Source organism: Sapajus apella, unplaced genomic scaffold (assembly GCF_009761245.1).
Source record: "Sapajus apella isolate SASKATOON/1434 unplaced genomic scaffold, GSC_monkey_1.0 scaffold89, whole genome shotgun sequence".
Lineage (NCBI taxonomy): Eukaryota > Metazoa > Chordata > Mammalia > Primates > Cebidae > Sapajus > Sapajus apella.
In genome coordinates this window covers 799,569-821,050 of record NW_022437029.1, presented here as the reverse complement: position 1 = coordinate 821,050, position 21,482 = coordinate 799,569, and the positions used below count along the sequence as shown (strand labels likewise).

At 50.4% G+C, this 21,482-nt stretch overlaps 2 protein-coding genes across 4 annotated transcripts; both read left to right on the top strand.

The window, feature by feature from the left end:
• The first annotated feature begins 696 nt into the window (after nt 1-696).
• Nucleotides 697-15,616, top strand: ANKRD39 (ankyrin repeat domain 39). 3 transcript variants are annotated; one of them, XM_032255345.1, is made up of 5 exons: nt 697-869; nt 5,243-5,346; nt 6,048-6,251; nt 11,201-11,376; nt 15,479-15,616. In XM_032255345.1, exons 1-4 carry the CDS (start codon nt 770-772, stop codon nt 11,342-11,344), a joined length of 552 nt encoding a protein of 183 aa, XP_032111236.1. In that variant the 5' UTR covers nt 697-769; the 3' UTR covers nt 11,345-11,376; nt 15,479-15,616. The 3 variants fall into 3 exon arrangements, with proteins under 3 accessions (XP_032111236.1, XP_032111235.1, XP_032111237.1); XM_032255344.1 differs by lacking the exon at nt 15,479-15,616 and having other exon boundaries at nt 11,201-11,617; XM_032255346.1 differs by lacking the exon at nt 15,479-15,616 and having other exon boundaries at nt 11,116-11,327.
• On the top strand, nt 13,977-20,215 carry ANKRD23 (ankyrin repeat domain 23). Its single transcript, XM_032255342.1, has 9 exons — nt 13,977-14,076; nt 15,479-15,625; nt 15,808-15,936; nt 16,725-16,850; nt 17,083-17,181; nt 17,269-17,367; nt 17,513-17,611; nt 17,781-17,879; nt 17,966-20,215. Exons 1-9 carry the CDS (start codon nt 14,050-14,052, stop codon nt 18,059-18,061), a joined length of 921 nt encoding a protein of 306 aa, XP_032111233.1. The 5' UTR covers nt 13,977-14,049; the 3' UTR covers nt 18,062-20,215.
• Nucleotides 20,216-21,482: the final 1,267 nt, after the last annotated feature.

Sequence of the window (21,482 nt, the reverse complement as noted above, 5' to 3'; positions counted from 1 at the left end):
AGAGGGGGTAAAGACCGTAGAGCGCGGCTGGGAGCCGTGGCTCACGCCTGTAATCCCAGCACTTTGGGAGGCCGAGGCGGGCGGATCACGAGGTTAGAAGATCGAGACCACTCTGGCTAACACGGTAAAAACCCCGTCTCTACTAAAATACAAAAAATTAGCTGGGCATGGTAGCACGCGCCCGTAAGTCCCAGCTACTTGGGAAGCTGAGGCAGGAAAATCGCTTCAGCCCGGGAGGTGGAGGTTGCAGTGAGCCGAGATCGCGCCACAGCATTCCAGCCTGGGCGACAGAGCCAGACTCCGTCTCAAAACGAAACAAAAGACCGTGGAGCGAGCCGGCTCCCTAGTCCTGGGAGCCCGGCGGGACTAGAGGCGGTAACAAGAGGAGCCTGCGAAGCCGCTGGAGGCCTGGGTCCTAGCGAAGGAAAACGGAAAACTCCCCACCGGACCCAGAGGCCTCATCCCCCCGACACCCCGCAAGGCCCTGCGGCCCCGCGCGCCCTCCAGCGGCGCGCGGTTCTCGGAACGCAGCGCTTCTGCCTTCAGCTTAGCCTCGGACGCCCTCGCGCGACTGCCTCGGGGTACAGCCCGGCGCAACAAGTCCCGCCCTGCCACTGCGACGGGGTCGCGAGCTAAGGCCTAGGCGTTTGATTGGTCAGCTTTGGCAAGGAGGCGGGACTAGGATGATAACGGAGGATGCCGAACGGCCAGATAAAGGACGCGGGGCGGGCCTGAGATCCCAGGTCGTTTGGCTGGGGCGAGAGCCGGGATGGCGACGCCGCGGCCCTGCGCGGACGCGCCGTGCTGCCCGCATCCCAGCGCGGTGCTCGGTGTACAGCAGACGCTGGAGGAGATGGACTTCGAGAGGGGTGAGGCGGCCGCGCGGCCCTGCTGGCTCTTCCCAGGCCCCGGCCTAAGGAGGAGGCGCCAGGTTAAGGAGGGGCGGGTGAACTGGGCCCTGAGAGCTTGGGGCCTGGTGAGAGACGGCGGGCCGGATTCGAGGCTCCCGCATCCTGAGAGCATACCAGGTGTCTCCCGCACGAGCTCTGTCCCGCGGGCGGCGGCGAAGCGGACGCACTGGTTTCCGTAACCTTTCCGAGTGACGGGGGACAGCCCTGCTTGGGAGACACAAGTCTGCTCAGGTATTGGAGAGAGGGACCGGGGAGCAGAATCTGCACCTGGGGCATTGCGCCCATCCTGAGGGGCATGGAGCTGCAGGCCTGGGGGCTGCTTGGTGAAGGAGGACACTGGCCCTTGCTTAACCCCGGATGCCAGGCAGCCTGCGTGCTTTAGAGGCAGCAAGAGCTTATCACGGGCAGCCTTCAAGTCAGGGCACGGTATCTCATCTGTGGGACCCAGAGATAGTAATAGGTAACACGTTTGCCCCGGATTACACAGAGATTATGTTGCCAATAGGAACAGAGGAAGGTGGGAAACCAAGGTGCTTCTTCTGGGTGTTGGGAACCACTGTGCTACTGTGCTGTGTCATCTGTCCGTGCAGACTCAGCCAGTGCAGTAACAACAGTACTGCCCTTGATTGCCACTGCTGTGTAAGCATTCGCATGGAACTCTTCCTTTACCATGGTTCTGGCACCTGCCTACTTCCCTCCACCTCTCCTACCACTGCCTTCTGCACTGCTGAAGTGGTTGCCTCAGAAGGTCTTTCAGCTTCCACGCTTGCTCTCCTACAGGGTTTTCTACAAACACAGCAGCCAGAGCGGCTTTTTGAAAATGAGAAATCGCTGTGGCCAGGCACAGTGGCTCACGCCTGTAATCCCAGCCCTTTGGGAGGCTGAGGCCGGCAGATCACCTGAGGTTAGGGGTTCGAGACCAACCTGACCAACATGGAGAAACTCCATCTCTACTAAATGATTTTTCCCCGGCCCCCTCCCCTACCATCTCTACTAAAAATACAAAAAATTAGCCGGGCGTGGTGGCACATGCCTGTAATCCCAGCTACTTGGGAGGCTGAGGCAAGAGAATCGCTTCAACCCAGGAAATGGAGGTTGCAGTGAGCTGAGATTGTGCCATTGCACTCCAGCCTGGGCAACAAGAGCGAAACTCCGTCTCAAAAAAAAAGAAAGAAAAGAAAAAGCAAATGAGAGGTCGGATCATTCCCTGTTATGGCTTACAAAGCTCTGTGAACCCACTGCTGCTGGCTCTACTTCTCTCCCTCATTTCATTTCTCATGCTTTTCTTCTCCCAATCACTATGCTGCAGCCACACTGGTCTTGTTTTGGTGTCTCAAATATGCAAGACCTTTTCCTGAATTAAGGCCATTGGAGTTGCTGATGGACTTCCTACAACTGTTTTTTTTTTTTTTTTTTTTTTTTTTTTTTTTTTTTTTGAGACGGAGTTTCGCTCTTGTTACCCAGGATGGAGCGCAATGGCGCAATCTCGGCTCACCGCAACCTCCGCCTCCCGGGTTCAGGCAATTCTCCTGCCTCAGCCTCCTGAGTCGCTGGGATTATAGGCACACGCCACCATGCCCAGCTAATTTTTTGTATTTTTAGTAGAGACGGGGTTTCACCATGTTGGCCAGGATGGTCTCGATCTCTTGACCTCGTGATCCACCCGCCTCGGCCTCCCACAGTGCTGGGATTACAGGCTTGAGCCACCGCGCCCGGCCCCTACAACTGTTAAACTAGCTGATGTTATTTTTCAGATCCCAGCTCCAATATTACTTCTTCAGAGGCCCTCCCTAAACACCCTGGCTCTCAACTGGGGGCAGTTCTGCCTTTTAAGGGACTTTGGCAGTGTCTGGAGACATTTTGGGTTGTCACAATCTGGAGGCTGCTACACAGGCGTGTAGTAGGTAGAGACCAGATGCATTATACCTGGTACAATGCACAGGACAGCCCCCTCTGGTAATCATCCAGCCTAGAAGGTCAATTGTGCTGTTGTTGAGAAGTAAACATTGCCTTATCCAAAGTTAGGTGTTGGTTACTCTGATGTGTCTATCATCTTGCTTTTTTTTTTTTTTTTTTTTTTTGACAGAGTATCCCTCATTGCCCAGGCTGGAGTGCAGTGGCACAATCTTGGCTCACGGCAACCTCCACCTCCAGGCCTTTGCCTGGCCCTTATAGAGTTCACTTGCCTGGGTCAGCTTTTATGAAAGATCCAGATTATAATAGATTCTATTTTTTTTTTTTTGAGACGGAGTTTCACTCTTGTTACCCAGGCTGGAGTGCAATGGCACGATCTCGGCTCACCGCAACCTCCGCCTCCTGGGTTCAGGCAATTCTCCTGCCTCAGCCTCCTGAGTAGCTGGGATTATAGGCACGTGCCACCATGCCCAGCTAATTTTTTGTATTTTTAGTAGAGACGGGGTTTCACCATGTTGACCAGGATGGTCTCGATCTCTTGACCTCGTGATCCACCCGCCTTGGCCTCCCACAGTGCTGGGATCACAAGCTTGAGCCACCGCGCCCGGCCCCTATAATAGATTCTTAGCTTGGAGTTTTTGTTCTATAAAGGTACAGATATCCTTCCCATACCTCCAATTTGCATAGGTCAGGGTAGCTGGTTTTTTGGTTTTTTTTCTGCCTTTGCTATCTTCTCACACCTATTTGAATAGTACCTTTTCTCATGACCTTTAGGTTTCTGTTCTAAGGTTGCCTTATCAGAGGGGCCATCCCTGACCATTGCTCATTCCCTCCTATGGTTTTTCTTCAGAGCATTTAGCACCACCAGACTTACTATTATTATTATTATTTTTTGAGATGGAGCCTTGCTCTGTTGCCCAGACTGGAGTGCAGTGGTGCAATCTCCACTTACTGCAACCTCCACCTCCTGGGTTCAAGCAATTCTATTTAAGCCTCCCAAGTAGCTGGGACTACAGGTACATGCTAGTGTGCCTGGCTAATTTTTGTTTTTTCGATAGAGATGAGGTTTTGCCATGTTGGGCAGGCTGGTCTCAAATTACTGACCTCAGGTGATCCACCCACCTCGGTGTTCCAAAGTGCTGGGATTACAGGCGTGAGCCATAGCGCCCAGCCCACCAGACTTATTTTATAAAATTTATAGGCTATATATATGTGAAATTATAACAATTGTATATAAAATGTTTATATAGTATACATAAATATATAACAAATATATATGTATATTATATATTACAAATATATATGTATATTTGATATATATTATAACAAATATATAGATGATATATATATTTGATGGTATATATAAAGAAATAGATATATTTGGTGTCTGTCTTCTTCAGTTAGAATGTAAGCTCTCTGGAGCCTAAAATTTGGGTTGGATCTTTTATTCCCTGTTGATTTCTAGTGCCTAGAACAGTGCCACACACACAGTAAATAAAAACTTGCTGAATGAATGAATGATCTGGGTATGGCAGCTTGCTTTGCAAGGCAGGAGATAGAGACTGTCCAGCCCCAGTTTGTCATGCTAGGGCACTTCCTGCCTGCTGGCTTTTTGCACAGATCCTTGCCCCAGCTCCTGCCATGTGTGTAGCAGCGGCTTTCACTGTAGACCCTGCCTGGGTGTTTGCACCAGAGCCCCTGAGCTGTGTGTGCAGTTCCGAGTGCACTTCAGATTCACAGCCTCAGTGACCTCTCACCACCGTGACTATGGTTCTCACTTTGTGAAATTTCCTTTTATTGCCTTTGAATTTTTTTTTTTTTTTTTTGAGATGGAGTTTCACTTTTATCACCCAGGCTGGAATGTAATGGCATGATCTCAGCTCACTGCAACCTCCACCTCTTGGGTTCAAGTGATTCTCCTGCCTCAGCCTCCTGAGTAGCTGGGATTACAGGCATGTGCCACCATGCCTGGCTAATTTGTATTTTTAGTAGAGACAGACTTTCACCATCTGGGCCGGGCTGGTTTCGAACTCCTGACCTCAGGTGATCCACCTGCCTCAGTCTCCCAAAGGGCTGTCATTACAGGCATGAGCCATGCACCTGGCCTGAATTTCACTCTAGATCCAAACATTTTAAACATTACTTCATCCAGCACTTCTGTGTTTGAAGTGGGGTGGAGAAGTCTGTGTCTGCCCAGTTTTTCTGCCCTGAAGAGACATGCCCCTGTCTGTCTTGTTCACAGCTAAGTCACCAGCACCCAGAACAAACCTTGACATAGAGGAGTACTCAGTTGATATTTGTTGAAGGAATGAATATCCTCTATTTTATAGACAAGAAAACAGAGGTAAAGAGGCAAAGGAAACTCTGAAACTCCCAGTCATTCAGCATCATTCAGTGCTTTGGTTGATTTTCTGCAGGAATCTGGTCGGCAGCCCTGAATGGAGACTTGGGCCGAGTGAAACATTTAATCCAGAAGGCCGAGGACCCGAGTCAGCCTGACTCGGCTGGCTACACTGCGCTGGTGAGCTAGGGAGGAGCACGGGGTCGGGAGAGAGAAGCGTTAAGTCAGGAGAGACCTGCTCTCTGAGGAGGGAGATTAATGTTTACCTTTTATCTTCTCCCTCCCTTTCTTCTCTTCCAGCAAAATTTCTAGATTTTTAAAATTAGTGTGAGAGCTTTACAGCAATAATTTAGGTGTTTTTTTGGAGATAAAGTCTTGCTCTGTCACTCAGGCTGGAGTGCAGTGGCACGATCTTGGCCCACTGCAACCTCTGCCTCCCAGGTTCAAGTGATTCTCCTGCCTCAGCTTCATGAGTAGCTGGGACTATAGGTGTGCACCACCACGTCCAACTAATTTTTGTATTTTTAGTAGAAATGGGGTTTCACCACATTGGCCAGGCTGGTCTCCAACTCCTGACCTTAGGTGATCTGCCTGCCTTGGCCTCCCAAAGTGCTGGGATTACAAGCATGAGTCACTGTGGCCAATGATTTAGTTTTATTTTCATAACAATTTTATGAGCTAGGAATGATCATTTTCCCCATTTTTCAGTTGAACAAACCCAGTTTAGTTATGCAGAAGCTTGCCCAGGTCACATGACTGCTGGAGGTGGCACCTGAGATGACTCCAGGCCCCTCACTGCAGGGGGCCGTGCTCTCACCTCTCCACCACCCTTGTTGCCTGCCTGGCTTCTGCCATCTGACCTTGGTCTCTGTTCCCTGCAGCACTATGCCAGCCGCAATGGGCATTACGCTGTGTGCCAGTTCCTGCTGGAAAGCGGAGCTAATTGTGATGCTCAGACCCATGGGGGTGCCACTGCTCTGCACCGAGCCAGCTACTGCGGGCACACTGAAATTGCACGGCTCCTGCTATCACATGGGTCCAACCCCAGGGTGGTGGATGACGATGGCATGACAAGTCTGCATAAGGTGGGCCCCTTCCCCCTTCCAAAAATGTTGTTTCCCTTTTTTTAAAGTTATAACATGTTCGTGTAGAAAATGGGAAAACAGGAAAGCAGAGATAAGACAATTAAAGTCATTTGTAACCCCCTTGCTCACTTGTCATCACTTTAGGACTAATGGATAATTCTCTAGCCTTTTTTCTGAGCATATAAATTACAATGTACAGTGGCACTTTAGTTTTCTTTCCCTTAGTGACATATCATGAAGCCTTTTCCATATAGTTTTCTGAAACTTATATATACTCTCGCCTGTCCCTGTAGTCCACTTGCTGTGTTATGCGGAGTGATCATTTAATTAAACTCTTTCTTGCTGGAAATACCTGTGCATGGTAAACAATCTGAAGAGCATACAAGGGCATCCCACGAAAGCGAGTTTCCCTCCCATCCAACTCCTCATCCCTCAGTCTTCTTTGAGGCATTCACTTTACCAATTTTTTTTTTCCTTTTTTTTATGGGGAATGGGGTCTTGCTGGATTGCCCAGGCTAGTCTCAAACTCCTGGCCTCAATCAATCCTCCTGCCTCTGCCTCCATAAGTGCTGAGATTACAGGTGTGAGCCACCCTGCTCGGCCACTTTACTGAGTTTGCAGGCATCTTTGAGAGGTGGTCTGTGCATATGTGGCATATGTGTATAAATCATTTATGTGCGTAAATCATATGTGTAAATCTAGTCCGCTCTCGCCCCTTCTTTGGTTTTCTCCCAGAGCAATGGTTTACAGCAGCTCTGATCATACCACGCCCAGACTTGGAGTCCTTCAGAGGCTTGCTTTCTTCAGGTCCATGAATTATTTTGAAGGTTTCCTGGGGTTTGATCTTGTCCCCTTCTCCAGTTTTTTTTTTTCCTTGTCTTTTTTTCCCCCACCCCTCCAGTTTTCTCCTGAGCAGTTCCCTTGTCTCTTACACTCAGAGGCCCTACTGATCATTCTTCTTTTCTCTTCTCTTTTTTTTTTTTGAGAAAGGGTTGCGCTCTGTCACTCAGGCTGAAGTACAGTGGCATGATTACAGCTCATTGCAGCCCCGACTTCCTGTGCTCAAGTGATCCTCCCACCTCAGGAGGCTAAGGTGGAACTGCTAGGACTATAGGCATGCATCACCATGACCGGCTATTTATTTGTTTTTATTTTTTTTATTTTTTGAGACAGAGTCTCACTTTTTCACCCAGGCTGGAGTACAAGTGCATGATCACAGCTTGCTGTAGCCTCGACCTTCTGGGCTCAAGCAATGCTCCCATCTTAGCCTCCCAAGTAGCTGGGACTACAGGTGCATGCCACCATACCTGGCTAATTTTTGTAGAGACAGCTTCACCACATTGCTCAGACTTTTAAAATTATTATTATTAGGAGTAGTAGAGACAGGGTATCTCACTATGTTGCCCAGGCTGGTCTCAACTCCTGGGCCCAAGCGATCCTCCCAAAGTGCTGGGATTACAGGTGTGAGCTACCACATACAGCAATTTTAATTTGCTTGAACATACTACTCTGTCCTCCGAGAGCCATATATAACAAGCCATATATAACCCTGCCTGGGTGCCTCTCCCCTCCCGTTTTTTTATCTGGCTTTTTTCTGGATCTCAGCTTACACATCACACCCCATGAGAGCCTTTTTTGATCCCTAGACATGGTTAACTCACCTGGATGTATGCCTAACTGTATGTACCATGGACTCAACTTTTCCTAATTCTGGTACCTCTTGAAATTCCCTGTTTGAGGTCTGCATGTCTCAGTAGAGACAGCTCGGGCTTTGTCCTGTTTAAATTGTTGCAGCCTGGCTGGGCTCAATGGCTCATGCCTGTAATCCCAGCACTTTGGGAGGTCAAGGCAGGCAGATTGCTTGAGTCCAGGAGTTTGAGACCAGACTGGGCAATAGGGCGAAACCCATCTCTACTAAAAATACAAAAATTAGCCAGGAATTCCAGCTACTTGGGAGACTGAGGCACAAGAATCACTTGAATCCTGGAGGTGGAGGCTGCTGTGAGCTGAGATTGCACCACTGCACTCCAGCCTGGGCGACACAGAGAATCCATCTGAAAAAAAACAAAAAAACACAAAACACATTGCAGCCTTAGCACTTAGCACAGGTGCCCAGTGAATAACGCTGACTGAACAGCTCAATGTTGGGTTTTTAAAAAAACCCTTGCCAATTGGATAGACAGATTATTTATTTCTTAATGATGTTGCTCAGGCATTTTTCTGTTAGAATTCACATGATGGATGTAAACAGCCAGTATGCTGCTGTGGGTATACCTGGCTGGCGTTTCCCATAGTTAGGTGCATCTCCATTCCTTTTTCTCTCATGCAGATAATGCAAATGTGAGATATTTGAATTGTTTATTGTGTATGTTTTTGTTTTTGTTTTGTTTTGTGACAAGAGTCTCACTCTGTTGTCAGGCTGGAGTGCAGTGGCGCAGTCTTGGCTCACTGCAACCTCCACCTCCCGAGCTCAGGCAATTCTCCTGCCTCAGCCTCCCAAGTAGCTGGAATTACAGGTATGCGCCACCCCACCGGCCAATTTTTTGGATTTTTAGTAGAGACAGTTTCACCATGTTTGCCAGGCTGGTTTTGAACTCCTGACCTCAGGTCATCCACCCACCTTGGCCTCCCAAAGTGCTAGGATTACAGGCGTGAGCCACTGCACCCAGACTACGTATGTGTCTTTTAAAACTATTTGCAGGCCGGGCGCGGTGGCTCAAGCCTGTAATCCCAGCACTTTGGGAGGCTGAGGCGGGTGGATCACGAGGTCAAGAGATCGAGACCATCCTGGCCAACATGGTGAAACCCCGTCTCTACTAAAAATACAAAAAATTAGCTGGGCGTGGTGGTGCGTGCCCGTAATCCCAGCTACTCAGGAGGCTGAGGCAGGAGAATAGCCTGAACCTGGGAGGCGGAGGTTGCAGTGAGCCGAGATCACGCCATTGCACTCCAGCCTGGGTAACATGAGTGAAACTCCGTCTCAAAAAAAAAAAAAAAAAAAACTATTTGCAAACATTGGTGCTTTTTGTGAAAATTATTTGAGATGCATCTCACAACTGCTCACAATATCCCACTGCCTAAAGGCAGTGGAATTGAGAGCTCTGGGTCTGTACTCATCAGGAGGACCAGCTGAGTAAAGATTTGGATTCAAATTTGGGATGGCGGTTGCCTCTAGTTTAATTTTGATACCTCTCAAAAGCCCCTGTAGTCTATCAATTTCTCTGTTGGGAGGAGTAGGAAATATAGTGGTTCACAGAGTTATTACGAGTCCAGGCAAACCTGATTTAGAATCCCAGGTGACCACATTAGCCCTGTGACTTTGGGCAAGACACTTATTAAGCCTAAATTTCTTCATCTGTAAAATGGGAATAATGATGAATCTTGCCTGTGAGGTCTATTGTGCAAATTAAATAAGATAATCTGTGTAAATCACTTAACTGTATTATTTTTTGGAGGAGGTAGATTAGAAATTGACATCCAGACTAGGATCTTCTACCTTAAAAAAGAAGAGAACACAGAGACCTGGGCCCCAATCTTTCCCTGCCTGTCTAAAGGGACTGGCAGGCACTTTGGCTCATGCCTATAATCCCAGCACTTTGGGAGGCTGAGGTGGGAGGATTGCTTGAGTACAGGAGCTTGAGACCAGCCTGGGCAACATGGTGAGACCCTGTCTCTATTTTTTTTTTTTTTTTTTTTTGAGATAGAGTCTCATTCTGTCGCCCAAGCCCGAGTGCAGTGGCGTGATCTCGACTCACTGCAACCTCTGCCTCCCAGGTTCAAGCAATTCTCGTGCTTCAGCCTCCTGAGTAGCTGGAATTACAAGTGCACACCACCACACCCAGCTAATTTTTGTATTTTTAGTAGAGATGAGGTTTCGCCATGTTGCCAGGCTGGTTTCGAACTCCTGACCCCAAGTGATCTGCCCACCTCGGCCTCCCAAAGTGCTGAGATTATAGGCATGAGACACCACACCTAGCCCTGTCTCTATTTTTTAAAATTCAAAATAAATATATATATTTTTTAAACTTTAGCCAAGTGTAGAGGAGGTGCAGTGGCTGTAATCTCAGCTACTTGGGAGGCTGAGGCAGGAGGATCACTTGAGCCCAGGAACTGGGCTGCAGTGAGCTATAATTGCACTATGAACTCCAGCCTGGGCAACACAGTAAGACCCTGTCTCTAAAACATAAAGATAAAAAATTTTAAATATAAGAAAATAAACAAAAGTTCCCAAAGGGTGGGTGCCGTGTCTGGTGCCTCCTGTGCCCACAAAGCGCAACTCCCTGTAGGTGATGTATGCAGGTTTGTGAGTGATGCCTGGAGATACAAGGTGCTGTATCCGTTTTTATTTTTTTAGGTATGTATGTATGTATTTATTTCTTTTTAAGATAGAGTTTTGCTCTTGTTGCCCAGGCTGGAGTGCAATGGCATGATCTCGGTTCACAGCAACCTCCACCTCCCGGGTTCAAGTGATTCCCCTGCCTCAGCCTCTCCAGTAGCTGGGATTACAGGCATGCGCCACCATGCCTGGCTAATTTTGTATTTTTTAGTAGAGATGGGGTTTCTCCATGTTTGTCAGGCTGGTCTTGAACTCCCGACCTCAGGTGATCCACCCACCTTGGCCTCCCAAAGTGCTGGGATTATAAGCGTGAGCCACCGCGCCAGGCCTTGTTTTTAATGTGTAGGTTTGGCCAAAGACAAGAATGGCCAATCTGGCAAAGGACACAATAAAGAAAAACTGAGGCTAACTGCGAGAATGGCACTGGGATACTCCACAAATATGTATAAAGTCATTGGGATTTGGTGGGAATTAAGAGAAATCTACTCAAACAGCTGTGTCTCTATTTCCATGAGGCCCCTTTTTTAGAAGGAAGAAGTCCCTGAAGGTGGAAGAAGAAAGAGCAGAGCCCAGTGTGGGGTATGCCCTTTGATTCCGGCCTCTCTCTCTGCAGGCTGCTGAGAGGGGTCACGGAGACATCTGCTCCCTCCTCCTGCAACACAGTCCAGCCCTGAAGGCCATCCGGGACCGAAAGGCACGGCTAGCATGTGACCTGCTGCCCTGCAACAGTGACCTGCAGGACCTGCTATCCAGCTGAGCCGGCACTCTGCCTCCAGCTGCCTTTCAAGGGTACACAGACCAGTTCTCCAAGCCCCTGCATTGGTCAGCATCCATGCTACTGGGCGGGGAACTGAGGCCAGATGACCCGGGAAGAGCCCCAGTTTGGTCACTGTGGAAGCGAGGGAGTAGATTTGGTGTGGCTGAAAGTATTAAGCCTGGACAGATGATCATATTCTAAATTAGTTCATATGAGACATCTATTCACTTGGAAAAAAATAAAGTTATATCCTTATCTCATCCCACACACCAAGATAAATTACAAGATTAAAGATCTAAATATAAAAACACAAAACTATGTAAGTATTAGAAGAAAATAGGGACTATGTGACAAGCTGCTTTCTAGCTGAATGCCCTTGGTAAAAGTCACTTTAGCTGTCTGCCCCTCCGTTTTCTCTTTTGCAATGAGAATGGTTCTCATAGGACCTGCCTCAGAGTCATCGTGGGATGAGGTGAGTGTGCACTGTGTGAGCCCTCGAGAGAGTGCCTGGCACGTGGTAACCAGCCTCGGGGAGGCCTGATTCCCCAGCTCCTCATCAGCCCTTCACACATACCATGATTTCATTCATTTTAACAGTCCGATGGGAAAAAGGACTGTGGCTTTCATTTTTCATTGCTGGTTTGAGCACCTGTGTCTTCTGTGAGCTGCCTGCCCAAGCCAATTTTAGAAATGCTTCTTTTTGATTTATGGGAGTGTTTATATTCTAGATCCTGATCCTTTGTTTTATATATGTACTTTTTTTTCTTCTTTGAGAGAACCAACTCCTCCCTGATAGGGAGTGGTTGAGTTCTGCAGACCCAAGTTCTCTGCCATGCAGCAGAGCACAGCTTGCTGACAGGAGAGTGCTGCTTGTGTCCACAGTGGGACCCTCTTCACACAGGACACACCTGTAGAATGTGATTGCCTTTCAGCCTTTTGGTTAAGATCAAGTATAAATGTATGGATCTATACGTGGAAGTAGGCCAGGTGCAGTGGTTCATGCCTGTAATCCCAGCACTTGGGAGACCGAGGAGGGTGGATCACCTCAGGTCAGGAGTTCGAGACCAGCCTGGCTAATATGGTGAAACCCTGTCTCTACTAAAAATACAAATACTAACCAGGTGTGGTAGCGCATGCCTGTAATCCCATCTACTCGGGAGGCTGAAGCAGGAAAGTTGCTTGAACCTCGGAGGTGGAGGTTTCAGTGAGCCAAGATTGTACCATTGCACTCTAGCCTGGGTAACAAGAGCAAAACTCCGTCTCAAAAAAAAAAAAGCAAGGAACATCTTTGTCTGAAAAAGCACCCTAAATTTAGCCTAAGAACTGAGTTTTTGGCTGGGCGCAGTGGCTCACACCTATAATCCCAGCACTTTTGGGAGGCCAAAGCCAGCAGATCACTTGAGGTCAGGAGTTCAAGACCAGCCTGACCAACACAGTAAAACCTAATTAAAAATACAAAAAATTAGCTGGACATAGTGGCAGGCACCTGTAATCCCATCTACTTGGGAGGCTGAAGCAGGAGAATTGCTTGAACCCAGGAGGCAGAAGTTGCAGTGAGCCGAGATCACGCCACTGTACTCCCAGCCTGGGCAACAGAGCGAGACTGTCTCAAAATTAAAAAAAAAAACAAAGCTGAGTTTTCTAAGAAAGCTCTGCCTTTCCTTGAGTTCTCTGAAAATGCAGAAGCCCTTCCCAGAGGCCAGCTCTGGGAGCTGGGCAGCCGTTTGGGACTTGTGACCGTCTTTGGCCACAGTTCTCCCTGCTTGTGCCCTGGTCATCTCTGCTCAGGTTGCTCCGATTCTGTGGTCTTATTTACTGGCTATCTGATTTCCTTGCAAAGGCCAAGGTGGAGTTCAAGGTCCAGCTGGATGAAGAGTGTTCCTGGCTTCCTGAGGAGAATTAGGAAAGCTGATTGGTGGCTTGAGACACATTGCTCTGTGGCTGGATTTCATGGTTACTATTCCATCCTGGGACCTGGCGCAGATCAGTCTCCTCTTCCCTGTGGAGAGGCCTGTTCCTTCCCTGGAGAGCATCTGGTAGGAGCCTGTGGAGGGGCGGAAAGGACTTCCAGAGGCCTGAGGACAAGCACCAAGCTTGGCTCTGGAGCTGGGGTAGCTGCCATGGGCTCTCAGAGCGCTGGGGGAGGAGCAGGGGAGCCCAGGGGCACAGGGAAGGGCATCCTTGAAACTGCAGGTTGGGAGGTCACAGTTTCCTTGTGTGGCCACCAGGAGGGCTGAGGCTATAGGCTGGCCGCTCCTGCCCTCCTGACTATCCCCTCAAGCTTGTGGTCTCCTTGCTCAGCCTCCCGGGCTGGGCTTTCAGGTTTGCAGGCAGACGGCCCTACAACATGGAGGTCCAGGCTGAGCTTTCTTTACGAGTGGCATCTAAGGAGAGGGGACACATTTCACCTGAATCTGGACTATCAGCTTGTTGGTTAAATAGCCCGAGTAGGTGTGGGGCATGGCAGAGATGCGGGAGTGGGTGTCCGAGGATGTAGCCAACTCAGCTCCAAACAGGTCCTTTTCGTGTCCCCAGTGGGCTGCATTCCCAGACTGGTATTTTGGTTGGTGTGACAGAGTCCCAGAGTCATCTGGCCCAGGCGCAAGTCTCTGGGCCAGTCCTTCCCTCCCCGCCCCCAGGTGCTTCTATAAAGGGCTGAGCAGCTCAGCTCTTCTCACTGAGGGGTGTGAGGAATAGGGGGGACCATGGACTTCCTCAGCATTCAGCAGTTGGTAAGGATGTGGGACGGAGGCGGGAGGCACCCAGGGACTGGCTTGGCAGGAGGAGGCTGTCTGGCTAGAGGAGCGCTGGCAGTTTCTTTCTGTGGTGCGAGGGTCAAGTCTTAGGAGAAAGGAAGCATGCAGTTCTTTTATAAAAATCCCTGTTTTTTGAAATGGAGTCTTGCTATGTTGCCCAGGCTGGCCTCAAACTCCCAGGCTCAAGTGATCCTCCCACCTGGGTCTCCTGAGTAGCTGGGACTCCAGGCGTGAACCACCACACCCGGCTGAGCGTGCAGTTCTTCTGGGTGTCTGCTGGGTGCTCATGTGAGGTGCTGAGGGGGTGAGGGAAAAAGTCAAAGGGGAAAGGAGACATGAAAATCCTTGAGTTCAGTAAGTTTTGCCCTGGATGGTGATGGCGAAAGAGGAACGGGTAATGGCAGATTACTTTGGAAGATGCAGGTATGTCGGAGCATCATGATAGTTGTTGCTCTGGAAATGGCCAAGGGGCCTGGCTGCCTCGGGGATGGGGAATGGTGCTTTTGTGCATCCTGGGCAGTGAGAGAAACAGTGGTGCTTAGGGATGTCAGTTTGCGTGAGGAGGGGCATGGAGGGTGTGTGGTGCAGCCTCTGCCAGGAGACCAGTGCAGGGAAGTGTTAGGTTGCTAGCGTTCTTAAGAAGGAATACGGTTCTGCCTGGCTGGAAAGCCCTAGGCTCTGTTACCCTATCATTCCAGCCTGTTCTTTCCCCACAACATGCCAATTCTTCAGTGTTCCCCAGCTCCTGAAGTCCTGAGGTGGGGCCTGGCAGGAGGCAACATGGAGGTTTGCTGCAGAGGCTCTGCCCCAGGCACAGGTCCCAATAACTTAAAACCTTCACAACTCCTTTAGGCAAGTGTTTAAAGTGTTTGAGCTTAAATGTAGCTTCAAAAGGAGGCTGAACTGAACCCAGGCATTTAGAATTTTACCATGGGGGCTTCTCCTCTGTTCCTCTGACCTTGGAGTCAGGTGGCAGTAGGTGTGATCTGGTAGGAATAAGGACAACAGCATGGGGGAAGCTAAGGTGTCATCTGCCTTGAGGCCACCTGGACACACGCCCAGCAGTATAAATAGATAGTGACCTCTTGTCCCCCCAGCCGTGTTCCTGCTGACAGTAGCAGGGTAGGTGGAGATCTGTTGTCCCCCTGGGTGTCAGCTGATGTCAACCTGATGCCACAGTTGTGGAGCCAGCAGCACCCACAGGGTGAAGGAGCTTGCCAGCACTCCGGACTGCCAGGGCTTTGAGGCTGACTCCCATCCCGAGCACCAGCCTTGTGACATCCGCCCTTGTCAGATAGCTCCCTGGTACTGCACAGCTGTTTTCTAAAGAGGGTTCCTCCAATTTTCCTGACTCGGTACTCATATACTATTCCTACAGGTAAGCGGAGAAAGAGATGAAGGGAAAGTGTTGGGATTTGGACATGGAGTTCCTGACCCTAGAGGCTGGCCTAGTGACTGGAGGAGGGGCCCCCAAGAGGCTGTGGCCCGGGAGAAGCTGAAATTGGAAGAAGAAAAGAAGCGAAAAGTGAGACAGGGGCAGGGGTGGGGTTGGGGGCTGGTTAATCCCTGAGGCCGGCTAAGTAGTGAGGCCTGGAGGGGCTCTGGTGGGGCGAGAAGCTGGTGTCTCCTGTTGGCAGGACAGAGAGGTCTCTTGACCAGTGGCTGATGGCTGGCATGGTCTTGTTTTTTGCCCACATTCTGCTCCAGCTGGAAAGATTTAGCAGTTCCAGAGTTAATCTGGATAATCTGGCTGACTTGGAAAACTTGGCTCAAAGACGGAGAGAAAAAAGACTGAGACGCAGAGTCCCCCCCAAGAAACCTGAGCCCCTGGTTAAGGTGAGTGGGAGTTCAGGACTAGGGCAGTGCACACACCAGGGCTCCAGTTCCAGAGGAAGGGCTTGGGGAGTAGGCACAGCAGGCCAGGACCACACAGCCAGTGAAATCCACTCCAGAGCCCCCATGGATGTGTCCACAAGGGCTGCCGCAACAAAGTCCCACAGCCTGGACAGCCTCAACAGCAGGCGTGTGTCACCTCGCAGTCCTAGGGGCTGGAAGGCTGAGTGGAAGGTGTCAGTGGGGCTGGTTCTGAGAGCGGTGGGGGAAGAATCGCTTCATGCCCCTCTGGCTTCTGGTGGATGCTGGCATTCCTTGGCTTGCAGATTCATCACCCGACTCTGCCCTCATGTTCACTGGGCGTTCTGTGTGCACGCTTGTGTCTATGTGTCCCCTTCTATAAGGACACCAGTCACACTGGATTAGAGCCCACTTTAACACAAGTCGTATTGGTAAGGGACCCATCATACTCAGGCATGACCTCATCTTAACTAATTACATCTTCAGTGGCTCTGTTTCCAAATAAGGTCACATTCTGAGGTACCTGGGGTTAGGACTTCATGACTTCATATGACTCTTGGGGAGATAACAAGTCAATCCATAACACACACACACATTGTCTATTCAATCTCTTGGGGTGGGATTAGAATAAGAAACTGCATTAGTACAAGCCAGCGGTGTGCCAGTCCTCGGCTGGCTGTGTAGGACATGCAGGCCAGGTGGTGAAGCTGTGCCATTTTGGGCACCTGTGGCCTTTGGGAGTGATTTGGTCTTGTTTTCAATTGACCTAGCCACAGCCCCAGGCCCATGTAGAGCCTGTGGGCCTGGAGATGTTCCTGAAGGCAGCTGCTGAGAACCAGGAGTCCCTGATTGACAAGTACCTGACAGATGGAGGGGATCCCAATGCCCATGACAAGGTAGTGCAGTGGGGTGAGTTGGCTGGCAGCAGCTGCAGCTGCAGGAGCACCACCTTCATTGTGTTCAAGTCCTGGCCTAGGAGGCTGCAGGGCTCTTTACCTTTATGGTGCCTCCAGAGGGAGGGGAGGGAGCAGCAATTTCGTTCAGGGACCTGGCCTTGGGAAAGGGACGCCGTGAGGTCATTAGGGGTGGCTGTGCTCCCTCTGCCTAATCTCCCGTCTCTGCCTCCAGCTCCACCGCACCGCCTTGCACTGGGCCTGTCTGAAGGGTCACAGCCAACTGGTGAACAAGCTGCTGGCAGCAGGTGCCATAGTGGACGCTCGGGACTTGGTGAGGACTAGGGAAGGCCCAGCCTCGGGTCGATGCCCTGCTTAGCATCCCAGCATCTCTGAGTGCTTGGATGCTTTGGTTTTGCAGCTGGACAGGACACCCGTGTTCTGGGCCTGCCGTGGAGGACATCTGGATATCCTCAAACAGTTGCTTAACCAGGGAGCCCGGGTCAATGCCCGGGACAAGGTACGGGGTACAGCGCTTTTGGGACCTGTCAGCGATGCAAGGGAGCAGGGAGTGGACACAGTTCCTGGAGAAGAGAGCACGTAATCTGGTGGGTTGGGGAGGCCTCGCCAATCCAGACCCAGCACTGACCCCCACTTGCTCTCAGATCTGGAGCACCCCCCTGCACGTGGCAGTGCGCACCCGGCACCCCGACTGCCTGGAGCACCTCATTGAGTGTGGCGCCCACCTAAACGCACAAGATAAGGTAAGGCAAGTGACTGGTCTTCCTGCTTGGACAGTTCCACTGGGGCAGGGATTGAGGAGCCCCAGCCAGGACCGGATGTGCTATCTGCTCAGTGATAGCAGCCCTGACCTTCCCATGTGAGGAGGGCAGGATGCGGAGGCAGGAGCTTGACCACCTGCGTTCTCAGCAGGAAGGGGACACGGCTCTGCATGAGGCTGTGCGGCATGGCAGCTACAAAGCCATGAAGCTGCTGCTGCTCTACGGGGCCGACCTGGGGGTGCGAAATGTGGTGAGTGTAGGTGCAGCCCCAGCTCCTGTCCTGAGGGTGGGCAGGTGGAGCACCTACATGGGACTGACCCACACTGTTGCTCCCAGGCCTCAGTGACCCCAGCGCAGCTGGCTCGAGACTGGCAGCGCAGCATCCGGGAGGCCCTGCAGGCCCATGTGGCGCATCCCCGCACCAGGTGCTGAGGTGCTGACGGCAGCCCCATGCCTCACGCACTGCCACCATTCCATTCCACGCCCCACCCCCGCATCTGTGTCTCTGTGGTTCCTGCCCTCAGCTCTAGTTCCTCCTTCTTTCTCATGGCTGTGCCTCCTCGGGCATCTGAGGAAGCCCTGGCAGAAGTGAGGTGCAACACCGGGCTCAGCATTCAGAGAGAGGCCTCCCTGGCTTCGAGTGTCAGGGGAGTCAGCTTCCCTGCCGGGAGCAAGAGGCAGGGGAAAGTGTGGGTCCAGATGAGAGGAGGAGTGGGGGCCAAGGGCAGAGCCCAAAGGGAGCAGTCCGGAGCTGGGGCCGCCCAGAGCTGGGTCCAGGCGTCCTCAGTGTCCACTCATCCCAGGTTAGGGGGTTGCCTTGCTCTCCCTGGGGCCAGTCTCTGCTGGTGTGAACTCAGCCTGTGGCCAGCAGATGCCATCCAAGATGTACAAGGGGCAGCGGAGGCAGGCCGTGCAGGGCTAGGCCGGTCTGCGCTGGCAGATGCCCATGCGCAGGGCTTTCTCCGGGGACTCCATTCCTGTCAGCAGCAACCCTGGCAGTGTCTGGACAACTTTAGTCGTAGGGACTCTGGAGGTGGGTTCTGGCCGTCTGGCGCAGGCTGCTCAACAGGTGTGAGGTCTCACAGCAACAGAAGTCGAGGACCCACCAGGTTGCCTCAGAAGCCCTAAGACTGATCGGCTGGAGTGCGTGTTTGAGAGAAGCCTTGCACCCACTGCACTGGCCCCGCTCAGGCTGGCCTGGCACACTGTCGCCTGCTGGTAGCTCTCATGGGGGAAGTGCCTGGGCACTGGGGATTGCTTGTGGCCCACTCAACTCGGGGCAGTGGCCCGTAACCCTAGTTTGCCTGAGGCTCTTATGCGCCCTTATGTCCCTGGTACTGGAGTTTGAGGTCTTGCGTGGAACTCTGCAGCTGTACCCACCCTGCTTGATCCCACCTCAGAGGCCAGGACACTGAGGGGCTCTGAACCCAGCCCACAGGGAAGCAGAGGAAGGCGAGGGCCCCCCTCCCTGTCCCTTGCTCCCTGGTGGTCTAAGGACGCAAGCTCCCTAGACTTCTTCCTCTGCCACTGGCTGTATGTTTCAAGTTTCACTGGTGCAGACCTGTACTGCTGGCGGGGCTGGGTCCCTAAATGCCAGAAAGTGAATCAAGCTCTGCCCTCATCTGAGAACCACAGGCTGAGAGAAGGGCTGAAAGCTGCAAGCTCAGCCTCCCTCACATGGGTCCTGGGTTACATTAGGTACAACTGGGTTGATAGGCATTTGGCCGTGGTTTTTAGTCTACCTTTGGTGGCCTTCTCAGGCCCAGAACAAGGCTGTTGTTACTATGCGGAAAAGCTGACCAGTGCTCCACACTAGGGGCACACACCTTTCCATGCGCAGCTCCTTCCCTGTGACGACAAAGCCAGCGTGCACCCAGATGCTGGTGCCGTGGCAAAGCAGGCATTCAAGATCAAGAAGACAACTCCTCATCTAGAAAATGAGGACACCTCAGTGACAAACACACCTTTTTATACTGATCAGTATCTTCTGTTCATTAAAACTGGATATCCATTACAGCCTAACTGTCTTTCCTGGACTGGGGGAAGCCCATACTTTGGTTGGGCCTAGGCCTGCTAGCCATGCCGGGCGACAGCAAGATAGGCTGAGCACACAGTAGGCAGGATGAAGGGTCCCAGCACTAGGCTCTTGAGCTTAAGGCAGCTCAGCTCACTGACGACAAGGTCAAAGCAGCAGGAAGGTTTAAAAAGTCCTGCTGTCCAGACCCTAAGTCAGAAGCCATGAGGGGAGGGCCCAGGTATTCTCATGCAGAGGCCACACTTGTCTATGTGGGGAACCCTAGGATTCTATGGAAAGCAGACACCTAGGAGTGCGGCAAAATCTCAGGTACAAGATAAACACACAAAACCTGTTTCTACCTCCTGGAAATGAACATGTAGACACAAAAGTTAAAAACATGTACTGTTTACAACTGCTTAAAAAATGAAATACTTAGGTTTAAATCTAACAAAACATGCAAGGACTCTGTATGGTGAAAATTACAAAACCTGATGAAATCTGATTTAAATAAACATGCCATGTTCCTGGATTGTTAGACACAATAAAGATATCAATTCTCCTCAAATTAACATACAGGTTAAATGCAGTTCCTATCAAAATCCTAGACGATGTTTTGTGGATGTAGACAATGTTATTCTAAAATTCATATAAAAACTGGTAGCGAAAATATTTTGAGAAAGAATAATCAGTGTGATTTCGAGACCTACTATATAGCTATGCGAACCATGAGTGCAATGCTGGCAGAGGGACAGATGTACAGATCAATAGAGCGGAGAACACGTTTGGGAACAGGACCACACAAATATGCCCAGCTGACTTAAAGCTGCAAAGGTAATTCAGTGAAGGAAGGACAACCTTTCAACAAACGGTGCTGGAGCAGCTAGACATCTACAGGCCAAAAAAAAGAACTTTGGCCTAAGTCTTACACATTATACAAAAATTAACTCAACATGGGTCACATACTTAAATGTAAAACTATAAAACTTTTAGGAAAAAACAGACTCTATCTTTGGGATCTAAGACTAGGTGGAGTTCTTATATGTGACACTAAAAGCAACAGTCCATAAAGGAAAAATCAGTAAGGTGGACTTTATCAAAACTGAAAACTTCTGCTCCGTATAAAACCCTGTTAAGAGGGTAAAGACGGCTGGGTGAGGTGGCTCATACCTGTAATTGTAGTACTTTGGGAGGCTGAAGTGGGCAGATCACTTGAGCTCAGGAGTTCAAGACTGGCTGTGGGCAACACAGTAAAACCCCATCTCTACAAAAAATTAGCTGGGTGTGGTGATAATCCCATCTACTTGGGAAGCTGAAGCGGGAGAACTGCTTGAATCCAGGAGTCATGTATGCAGTGAGCCAAGATTGTGCCACTGCACTCCACCCTATGACAAAGACTCTGTCTCCTCAGAAAAAAAAAGGGGATGGGGGTGAAAAGATAAGCTACAGACCAATGCAAACCAAAAATCTCATAAAGGAATCTCAAGAACTCTCAAACTCAACAGAAAGAAACAATCCAATCAGAAAATGGGTGAAAGACAGGGATATTCCACTGTAATGAAACACAGGAGGTGTCCATCACTGGGAAACACAAATGAAAAACCACCGTGAGGCATCATGACACACCTGTCAGAAAGGCTAAAGTAAAAACATGTCACCACTAAGTGCTGCGGAGGATCTGGGGAAACGATCATCCTAGGTTGCTGGTGAGGACATAAGAGTTTGACAGTTTGTTTTAAAAAGAAAACATGCAACCACCATATGACCTGGAATTTATCCCAAAGAAAACTGATCTTTACACAGAAACCTATACATGAATATTCATAGCAGCTTTATTTG